The 11,112-nt window shown below is 36.5% G+C and overlaps 1 protein-coding gene and 1 long non-coding RNA gene across 6 annotated transcripts in view; both read left to right on the forward strand.

Annotated features, from left to right (window-relative positions):
• The window catches only part of dctn1a (dynactin 1a), a 22,761-nt gene extending 17,797 nt beyond the window's left edge, over window positions 1-4,964 (forward strand). For 3 of the 4 annotated variants that reach the window (XM_077588964.1, XM_077588966.1, XM_077588967.1), the window contains 7 exons: window positions 1-104; window positions 164-324; window positions 1,933-2,054; window positions 2,124-2,319; window positions 3,541-3,614; window positions 3,681-3,770; window positions 4,438-4,964. The exon at window positions 1-104 is cut by the window's left edge and continues 39 nt beyond it. In XM_077588964.1, the coding sequence (XP_077445090.1) occupies window positions 1-104; window positions 164-324; window positions 1,933-2,054; window positions 2,124-2,319; window positions 3,541-3,614; window positions 3,681-3,770; window positions 4,438-4,572 (882 nt within the window). In that variant the 3' untranslated portion in view covers window positions 4,573-4,964. The remainder of the gene's footprint in view (window positions 105-163; window positions 325-1,932; window positions 2,055-2,123; window positions 2,320-3,540; window positions 3,615-3,680; window positions 3,771-4,437) is intronic. The other variant, XM_077588965.1, reaches the window with a different exon arrangement.
• Window positions 4,965-5,142: 178 nt separating this feature from the next.
• On the forward strand, window positions 5,143-8,429 carry LOC144066021 (uncharacterized). 2 transcript variants are annotated; one of them, XR_013297378.1, is made up of 5 exons: window positions 5,143-5,350; window positions 6,107-6,184; window positions 6,247-6,357; window positions 7,468-7,641; window positions 7,716-7,822. It is a non-coding gene; the product is annotated as an uncharacterized LOC144066021 (long non-coding RNA). The 2 variants fall into 2 exon arrangements; XR_013297377.1 differs by lacking the exon at window positions 7,716-7,822 and adding an exon at window positions 8,346-8,429 and having other exon boundaries at window positions 5,144-5,350.
• Window positions 8,430-11,112: the final 2,683 nt, after the last annotated feature.

The following is an 11,112-nucleotide window of genomic DNA, read 5'->3' on the forward strand; positions in this document are numbered from 1 at the left end:
TTGGAGAAGAAGCTGGACACGTCCACAAAAGATGCAGATGAGCGTGTGGAAAAGATCCAGACCAAGCTGGACAAGAACTTAGACTTGCTGAAGAAAAAGGAGAAGTGAGATGTTCCTCCAGTCCGCTCGCGCACTCTATAGCTCACCCGGTTATTTCCCGCAGGGAATTTGAGGAGACGATGGATGCTTTGCAAGCCGACATCGACCAGCTGGAAGCGGAGAAAGCTGAGCTGAAACAGCGGATCAATAATCAATCCAAGATGACCATCGAGGGTTTGCGTGGTGCGCCTGCTTCCGGTATGGCTTCCCTTGGACCTGCAGGAGGTATATTGAGCTTTGTTATAGAGTGGTACCTCTACTTACAAAATTAATTGGTTCCAGAGCTTTTTTTTGTAACTTGGATTTTTTTTTTTGTAAGTAGAGCAGTACTTTATCTGTAAATTATGTAATTCGGTTTATGGTTCTCAAAAAAATGATCAAGTAAAAATTATCAGTTTCTCACAAAGAAGATAAAAACATAATTTATTCATGTATTAAAGTGACTAACAAGTACAGTAAGGATGAAGTTAACACATAAAAACACAACTGAACAACTTTGAATTATGATTTTAAAACAACTTAGCATTAAATAGAATGATACAGGGTCGTTTTTAAGGAAAAAAAGCGTTACTACACGGTCATTTTTAAGGCAAAAAAGCCTTACTATAAATGGTAGTTTTTTCGGAAAAAAAAGACTTACTATAAATGGTTTTTTTTTTAGGAAAAAAGCCTTACTATACATGGTCGTTGTTAAGGAAAAAAAGTGTTACTATAAATGATAGTTTTTTAGGAAAAAAAGACTTGCTATAAATGGTATTTTTTTTAGGAAAAAAGCCTTACTATACATGGTCATTTTTAAAGAAAAAAACGCCTTACTATACATGTTCGTTTTTAAGGGAAAAAGCCTGTAAAAATGTTGATGTACGCTAAATAGTCATTTTTTAGGAAAAAAGCCTTACTATAATGGTCGTTTTTAAGAAAAAAAGCCTTACTATGCATGGTCATTTTTTAAGAAATAAAAGCCTTACTATACATCATCGTTTTTTGAGGGAAAAAAGCCTTACTATACTGTTGTTTTTTTGAGAAAAAAGCCTTAGTATACATGGTGTTTTTTTGAGAAAAAACCCTTACTAAACATGGTGGTTTTTTGAGAAAAAATGCCTTACTATACTATGTCGTTTTTTAAGAAAAAAGCCTTACTATACTGTTGTTTTTTTTAAAAGAAAAAAGCCTTACTATACTATGTCGTTTTTAAGAAAAAAAAGCCTTACTATAATGGTCATGTTTTAAGAAAAAAAAGCCTTACTATACATCATCGTTTTTTGAGGAAAAAAAGCCTCACTATACTATGTCGTTTTTTGAGAAAAAAAGCTTTACTATACATGGTGGTTTTTTTTGAGAAAAAAGCCTTACTAAACATGGTCGTTTTTTGAGAAAAAATGCCTTACTATACATCATTGTTTTTAAGAAAAAAAGCCTTACTATAATGGTCATTTTTTTAAAGAAAAAAAGCCTTACTATACATGGTCACTTTTAAGAAAAAAAAGCCTTTCTATACATAGTCGTTTTTTAAGAAAATGTTTTATTGATGATTTAATTCGCAGCAATTATTTTAAATAAAAAAAACTGACGACAAATGGCGGTCAAAATAGAGTTGTTGTTGTGGAAGAAGTAAAGCAGGCCGCAATGTTACCGGGACAATTTCAAAATAAAATAACGGATACATTTACGTTTTGGGAATTTCGTAACTTGGATCTCGTCTTTGTATGTTGGGAGGGTCATTCGCATATGAAAGGGTTTCATAACCTGAAATTTTTGGACCTAGAGGCATTCGTAAGTAGAGGTACGACTATTCATGTGACAGCTGTAGTCTGATTTGTATCCTCCTCCCAGCAGGTTTGCCCTCATCCCTGACAGGACAAATGCAGGTGGTGGACTCGCCGCTTCTCCGGCAGCAGATTGAAGTTCAGAGACTGGCCATCAAACGCCTCAAGACGGAAAACATCCGACTTAAGGTGTCCTGGACATCTCATTCGCGACATTCCTTCTGTTGGCTAGATTCATTAGAACTCTTTGTCATTTAGGCGGAGAAAATGAGTGCCCAGCTGGCCTCCTTGCCTCCACTCTGCCCTGCCAAACTACCCCAGCTGTCCAAGGAGACCTCAACGCCAGCTGAGGGACTCAACACGGGTATCTACCGGCGGACAGACCAGATGCTGACCGCTCTTCTCAAGCTGAGCGCCGGAGTCAAAGTAGTGGACATCACCGGGAAGACACCCGGTGCGTAGATGCAGATTCGGACCCGATTTTTTTTTTTTTTTAATTACAGTGGTACTTTGACATACGATCTTAATCCGTTCCGGGACTGAGATCGTATGTTGAGCTTTTCGTAACTCGAGTGGACGTTTCCCATTGAAATGAACTAAAAACAAATGAATTTGTTCCAACCCTCTGAAAAAACACCAAAAACAGGATATTGGATTGGAAGAAATGTTTAATTTCTTCTAATTCGCCATCTAACAAAGCAACACATAACTAGTGAAAAAGCCTATACTATGTCTTTTTTTTTTAAAGAAAAAAGCCTTACTATACAATGTTGTTTTTTAAGAAAAAAGTCTTACTATACAATGTCATTTTGTTAAGAAAAAAAGCCTTACTATACTGTTGTTTTTTAAAGAAAAAAAGCCTTACTATACTATGTCATTTTTAAGAAAAAAGCCTTTCTATTCTATGTCGTCTTTTTAAAGAAAATAGCCTTACTATACTAAGTTGTTTTTAAAGAAAAAAGCCTTACAATACGATGTCGTTTGTTAAGAAAAAAGCCTTACTATACTATGTCGTTTTTTAAGGCAAAAAAGCCTTACTATACTGTCATTTTTTAAGAAAAAAAGCCTTACTATACTATGTTGTTTTTTTAAGAAAAAAAGCCTTACTGTACTGTCGTTTTTTTTAAGAAAAAAGCCTTACTATACTATGTCGTTTTTTAAAGAAAAAAACCTTACTATACTATGCCGTTTTTTAAGAAAATAGCCTTACTATACTAAGTCGTTTTTTAAAGAAAAAAGCCTTACTATACTGTCTTTTTTTTTAAGAAAAAAACCTTACTATACTATGTCGTTTTTTTAAGAAAAAAGCCTTACTATACGATGTCGTTTTTTAAGAAAAGATCAATCTTTATACATGCGTGATGTGAATCTCATGCTATTATTGTATCCAGAGACTCGGACACTGCTGGTCACGTGACTTCCTTTTTGAATTTGTCTACATGTGATGATTTTTTGTAAGATTTTCCCTACAAAGTAACATATTTGTACCCCATGAATATGGAGATAAAAATTGTGAATCTGGGGCCGGCTTATATGAGGGAAATTGTCAAATTCAACGATTTTAAGGCAATTTTAAGAGTGCGGCTTATACTCGAAGGCGGCTAATATGCGAGAAAATATGATTTTTTTTTTTTTTAAATCATTGTCCATCATTGGTTCCATTCTTGTCCTCTAGTCAGCGCCAGCGCTCAGCTGCTGGAGCAGACCGCCCGACTGCACAACCTCAGCGAAGCTCTCGGGAAACTCAAGGTGGACACATTTGGACGAGAACCAATTGGAATTTGAGACTGAAGCCAAGTTCTTTTTCTTCCCCAGGGTGAAGTAGCTGAGCATGTCGTGTCTTCTCAACCCGGAGCCAAAGCCGTTTCCGACTTTGCGACCTTCCCGGTCAATTCTTTCGTCAAGGTGAACACTGTGAGGGAGAGTGGGGTTGCTCGTCAGAATTTTTATTTACCGTATTTTCACGACTATACGGTGCATCGTATTTTTAGCCGCAGTGTCAATAACGAGTGCTATTTCTGTATTTTACACACAAAGGACGCACCGTTTTATAGACGCAGCCAGGCATGGCAAAACATACACTAGCTTAAACATACGGACACACGCTAAAAACACGTTTTTAAAAAGGCAACAGAAGCAAAACTGAGTTTGATTGTACTTTATTTAGCCATTTTACAATGTACTCACGTCATCATCACCCACAAATCCATCAAAGTCCTCATTTTCTGTGTCCGAATTGAACAATTGTCCAAATGAGTCATAAAAAACACTGAGTTTTATACGTTTGCCCAGGCGGCCACAATCCATTCGCAAATAGTAGCTAGCTAGTAGCTAGCGTCCATGCTTCGTAAAGCTGTGTTGATGTCGATCGCCAGGCCACAATCCATTCGTAAATAGTAGATAATAGATTTATTTTATTTTATCGTGATAACAATTTTAGTATTGGTCCATATATAAGGCGCACTGGATTATAAGGCGCCCTGTCTATTTTGGAGAAAATTTAAGACTTATGTGCGCATTATAGTCGTGAAAATACGGTATTTGTTTGAAACAATTGGTTCTCTGGTTGCAGGCAAAGGAGAAGAACGAGGGGACAGTGTTTGTGGGCCGGGTTGCCGTTCCTTGCGTCCGTGGACAAGAACAAGTTCACCGCCTAATCCTGTCGCAGCAGCAACTGCAACATGTGCATTGCCTTCTCATGGGGTGAGGGTGCATATGACTTGTTTACCCCTCGTCCAATTTCATTTTTTCAATTTTTTAAAGTATGAAGGAGTCAAAGACATTGAAGAAGTGATGTTTTCAAATTTTTCGTTTCTGTGAACGGCGTTCGTTCAAATGAAAAGATCCAAAAATTGAATAGTCGAAAGCCTCAAAATTGGTTTTTGTTTTGGATTAGGTGAAATTTAAACTAAAATGGACTCAAATTGGGATGGATTTTGGAATATTGGCAATATTGTTCACTTCTTGAATCGTCACAGTTTAAATTTCCAGGGAAAATTGAGTTATTTATACTGTACTTACACCAAATACACTTCTTTTTATGTACAATTCATCTAATAAAAGCAACTACATATAAATAAAATCACTTAATGATTGGTTTTTAATGACTTATTGTCTTTATTATGGTTGCTGTTTAAATAGGACCACCAGACTAATGATAAATATTGTATTATTGTTTTTCAGAATGAAATCAGACATGAATTTAGTATTTTTATTCACAAGTTTATTTTTAAAGCGAATTTAAGAAACAAAGCTCTATTTAATTACAGGAAACGTTAGACGGATTTGTTTGGCGCGTTTTCTTTTGTTTGTAAACTTCTAATGGCGCTTTATCGCATGATCTAAATGGGGGAATTTCGGTAAAAAAACAACCAGGTCACTTTTGATGGATTACACTAACAGTTGTCCACATGAAGTTTTTTTCCCAGATTTTTTGATACTTTTTTTCATGAGATGGAGGCTGTGCAACGGATGTCACGAATAAGGTAAGCAAAAAAGCCTTACTATACGATGTCGTTTAAGAAAACGAACCTTACTATACTATGTCGTTTTTAAGCAAAAAAAGCCTTACTATATTATGTTGTTTTTAAGGAAAAAAAGCCTTCATATACTATGTCGTTATTTAAGAAAAAAAGCCTCGATATACTATGTCGTTTTTTTAAAGGAAAAAAGCCTTAGTATACTGTCGTTTTTTAAGGAAAAAAGCCTTACTATACTATTGTTGTTTTTTAAGAAAAAAGCCTTACTATGTAGTTTTTTTAAGAAAAAAGCCTTACTATACTATGTCGTTTTTTTAAAAGAAAAAAGCCTTACTATACTATGTCGTTATTTTAAAGAAAAAAGCCTTACTATACTATGTCGTTATTTGAGAAAAAAAGCCTTACTATACTATGTTGTTTTTTGAGAAAAAAGCCTTACTATACATGGTCGTTTTTAAGAGAAAAAGCCTTACTATACATGGTCATTTTTTAAAGAAAAAAAGCCTTACTATACTATGTCGTTTTTTAAGAAAAAGCCTTAATATACTATTTCGTTTTTTTAAAGAAAAAAGCCTTACTATACTATGTCGTTTTGTCAATATTGTTACGCTGTTGCGAATCAATGAATACCAAACATTGGATGCAGGGACAGTTACAATGTTGATTTAGACTCAAAGACTTGAAATATCTTGAAAATCAGATAGTGTTTATGTGCTATATGTGAATAAATCTGTGCTAATTTGAGTTAATGGTCTTACCAAGGCCCATCAACAGGGCCACATGGTCAAGGTGGATTGGCCGGATCGGCTGACCTTCAGGGAGATTGAGATGATCAACGAGGTGAGTTTTGGACACGGTGTCGTCGTGGTGATGATTTTGCCGAGTGTTTGGTGTTTTTGCAGAGTGAGAAGCGCAGCTCCAATATGATGTATTAGATGGTGGAATTTCCTGGAGTCCAATCCCACGATAAGGAGTACTGCGTCGTCTACTACGAAAAGGTAAAGAAGTGACAGGTATGTGCTCGTTGGAGTTATAGTTTGGTTTCTGCGATGGATATTGTTTGAAATCAGATGAGTGTAAATTTAGTGTATAATTTGGAAGTTGGAAGAAGAAATACAGTAATCCCTTTATTATCATGGCTAATGTTAGCTTTAGCCTAAGGGTAGTAATTAGATGTTTAGCCAACAGTTCCTGCTTTTTGTGAAACAACAACATCAATTGATGCTCGTTATTAGTTTTCAAAACTGTAAGAAAGTTGTCAAAATTAGTATAACTAGTGCTGCTTCCCCGCCCATGCTAAAAAAGGTCATGTTAACATAGTAGGAGTTACATTGTGTGAATAATAATTGATGTTTGAAATATTTTTAGTATAAACAACTAATTTTGCCCGCAGTTCCAAAATGCAATGAAACCAAACTTATGCTCCCACCCCATGTTTTATATTCTATATGTAAATTCAATTTCTACTGTCTTTTGAGATTCAATGTGAAAATAATAGCATTTGAGGGCCCTTTTTAAAAACTGTTGTTTTTTTTAACTTTATTCTTGATCTTAACCAAAGTACATTGACTCCCAAATTTCAAATCTGACAGTTTACAACCTAAAATGTCCCACATAAATGACAATTAGTGAAATAGGGACACCGCAATTTGAAAAGAAAAATGTCTATGAAGCGTCACATTTGTATGAATTTGTCAAACAAAATAGAAAGGACCACCCAAAAGTGTTCCTTACAACAACACAATGTAGTGAAGCTGTGAAAGTAGAAGTTGTGATATTTAAGGAATGACTGTAGTGTATAATGTATGGTCCTAAGTTTTACTGTTACTGAATTTGAGTGTAATCTGATTGGACCTGACAGGGTCATGTGATGTGTACACTTGGCTTTTTGACTGACTGTGGTGGCATGACCCCAATTCGAATGGGCCATTCACAAACACGTTAGCTTAAATGTGTAAAGACAAACTGTAGTATAAAGTCAGGTGGTTCTTCACGCTTCTGTGAATTTAAATGTTTGTTTCAATCTAAATCCGAGTACGGAGAGATAATCCTTTCCGTTGGCCTGAAAATTATCCTGTACTTATCCGTAACGACTTGGCTCCTTCGCTTCCCATACCGAACAGGAGTCCGCGTCAAACCGAGTCCGGCGTAGACGGCGAGTTGAGGAATCTGAAAATTCCAGAGACGCACGTGTCAAATCTTTAAGGCGTCGCCGGCAGTTAGCGGGACGTCGCCCGTCGGCATCTCGAAGGTGGCGGTCTTCCCGGAGCCGTTGATTCCCAGCAGGCCTAAACACTGTAAGAGATCATTTTAGCAAAAGTGGCTTTTTGCCAAATGGTGGTTGTGAATGAATTGTTGTTTCCACTGACAGGGAAAGATGTTCAATCCATTTGTGAGCTCTGGAGGAGGAAGAAGTGAAAGTGGAAGTGGGTGTGGTGAGAGCAGTGCTGATGCTAAAATAGTGAGTTATTTGTAATCATGTGTTGGAATTATTTTATATAAGTTATCCTGATTCTGGTATGACTGTCGAAATGTTAGTTAATAGAATTGGGGATGTCTTGGGCCCTGGGAAGTTTCACCTTATTCAACAAAGAGGAACTACCCAGGGGGGCCGACGCCTGTCTGAACTATTGTGTGAGAGTTGCAGGATATCGGGAAGGAGACTATAAAGAGGTTTTGTCGAAGGGGCATATGGTCATGATCAAAGAACCTTTTGCAACTGGGAGAGATCTCTCTCTCCTTTGATCAGCTTGAAACTTCCTGTAACTTGGACACTCCCAAAACACAATAAGAGACTTTGCAGGAGGAGATTTTCTTCAGAGTGTGTCGACGGGCTGAGACGCGAACGGTCCGAGACCCTCTCATATTTAAATAGAATAACCTCAATTCTTTGTGTTCCTACTTTTTTCAGATTGGTGATACAAATGTCTGGTGTTTAAACCCAACATCATGTAATGTCCAAACCCAATAACTTCTAACTGCTATTGTGACTGTCTTTCAGAACTGGATTTGGTTTGACATGGGACGCTTTTTTCCCGGTTTCTAACTTGTGGCCGCGTCTCGTCAGATGAAGTCACAGCGAAGGTAAGAAAATCACCTCTTTTCAATAGTAATATTAGCAAATGTCTAATAATACTTGTAACTGGGCATTACAAATAGTTACGCTCGATTATCGTGTGTTTGTCGGTTAGATTTAATCATTGGGTGCGTCAAAGTAGTTTCTCTTCAATGTAATTGGGATGAGCTTGGATGGGGAATTTTTGAATATCGTGAGCTAATTGTAAGTGATAATCAAGTGATATTTTTGCACCCTCCAAAAGGAAACATTGCTTTAGTTTTAAAGTGGTGTATTTTGAATGTGGGTAGAAATGAGTGCCCAGAGAAAACCCATGTAGAACTGGGTAGTCTTTGCATGTATATTTTTAATGTGGTTTGAAATTGGAGTACCTGGAGTAAACACACGCAGGGATGGGGCAACCATGCGTATTCCAAACAAGTGGAGACACCTAGTTTTGAACCTAGGTCGTCCAACCTCCGCAGGTCTTTGATGTCAATGTGTAATAATCTATTTTTCTCGTCTTACCTAGGCACGCACGACGAGTTCCTCGTAGACGTTCTCCACGATCTTCAGACGACACACTGTCATTGGTGGTGGTGAGTTGAGTCATTAAAAGTAAATGTAGGGTGATTGATAATGGCTGGTAGTGTCATGACGAAATGTTCTCATCTTGTCGTAGGTCAAGTAGTTTGACGGCGTCGTTTCACGGAGAAAGAATCGTCGCATTCGGATGTCGTTCCACTCGGCGTCCTGTTGTCAAAGTATGTACATTATTATGATTGAGTCTAAACTTTACCCTAAAATCCAGACATTTCAGATTGGAGTAATTGGCATGTAGTTGGCAACTGTTCTTAAAAAAGACCAAAGTGTACTGAGGTGATTTTGTCTTCAAATAATGATGAAGTGTAGTAAGGCTTTGTTTCTTCCAAAACGACCATGTATTGTAAGGTTTTAGTCTTAAAAAAGGACTAAGTCTAGAGTAAGGATAGTTTTCCTAAGAAATGATGAAGTGTACACAAGGTCATTGTATTAAGAAAAAGAGTCTTTCTATACATGGTCATTTGTAAGAGAAAAGTCTGTACGATGTGTTCATTTGTTTATAGGCAAAAGCCTTACTCTACGTAACATATACTTATGTTTATCGAAAGAAAACCTGTACTAGATAGTTTATCTTAAAAAATTGATTAAGTATGGTAAGAATTTTGTCTTCCAAATGGACAAAGGGTTTTTTAAAAAAAGTGACCATGTGTAGTATGGCTTTTGTGTCTTAAAAAAGGACTATGTATACATTTTAGTTTTATGAAGACAGAGTCATTCTATACATGGTGACTTTTTCAAATATAGCCTTTTAAGTACATGATCATTTGGAAAGCAAAATTCTTTACTCTAGTTGCTCTTTGTTTTTAAGAGAGAGCACTAAGTATCTAATGTAACCCCCAAATTAGCAACCATCTCTCGTCCTAAAAATTGTCAATGTATAGTACGGTTGTTTTTTCTTAAATAGACCATGTGTAGCAAGGTTGATTATTTTGCTTACAGATGACCATGTAAGGCTGCCACCGTAGAAAAAAAAGAATAAGTGCAGTAAGGCTATTAGTTATAAAAATGATTATGTATAGTAAGGCATGTTATTTTAGGAAAATGACCATGTAGACACAGATGTACACTTGTCATTTTGAAAGCCAAAAAGCCTTGCTATACATAGTTATTCTGTAAGAAAAGTAAAGCATTACCACACTTAGTCTTTTGTTCCTAAATGGTGATGATAGACTTACTATACATGGTTATCGGTAAGTCCAAAAAACGCCTTGCCTATACATGCTCAGTTTTTTAACAAAGAAAAGCCTTAATGACCATGTTCATTTGTTAAGAAAAAAACAACCGTACTATACTTTGGTCTTCATGTATTGTTTTTGAAAGAGTTCAATGAGCATTAGTTCCTAAAGTGCAAAGGCTATTTGTTTCCCCAAAAAGTCCATGTAGACTAAAACATATAGTGGGGAAGTATTTTTCAATGTAAATAGCAAGTGTATGTACGTATTTGTGATCAATACTGTTTGTTGATGTGATCATGAATTGTTTAATTTCTTTTTTGTTTTTGTGAAGGAGAGACCAAGGTATGACCAGTGGAGTGGACAAACTTCCAAGAGTCAGATGGCCTAGTTGGTTAAGTGAGTATGTCCTCACCCAGAGAGAGAGGGTTTGAGTCCTGAGAGGCAAGCAAGCTTTAATTAAATAGTTCAGGTAGTTCTAGGTTGGTAGTTATAGTTCAAATAAAAAAAAATCGAAGTGAGAAGCAGAATTGTGTCTTTTTGTAATTAGATGAAATCCATGATGTTGATTTGGGAAAATGTGCATTGGGCTATTTGAGGAGTGGAGTTGGCCATTGTGTTTTAGAAAACACTTCAACATAGTCCTTATAGCTACTTCCCTTTCCCTTTGAGAAAATTAGGCGACGGGCATTAGTTTTGTATCAAAATGGTTGAAGATGTTGATTACTTCTCTGCTCTTGCTCTTATTTTCTGAGTATGAGATATGGGGCTATTTTTGTTAACTTGAACACCCAAAGCACCCAGAATGAAGATTCAATCATATTTGTGTTGTCACACGAGGGGGCTTAAAGAGGGGCCATTTAATCTAAGCTAGGTTATAAATCTATATATATATACTGGACAGCTATGGATAGGTTATTAGAGAGTATGATTATGGG

This window comes from Stigmatopora argus, chromosome 20, assembly GCF_051989625.1.
Source record: "Stigmatopora argus isolate UIUO_Sarg chromosome 20, RoL_Sarg_1.0, whole genome shotgun sequence".
Lineage (NCBI taxonomy): Eukaryota > Metazoa > Chordata > Actinopteri > Syngnathiformes > Syngnathidae > Stigmatopora > Stigmatopora argus.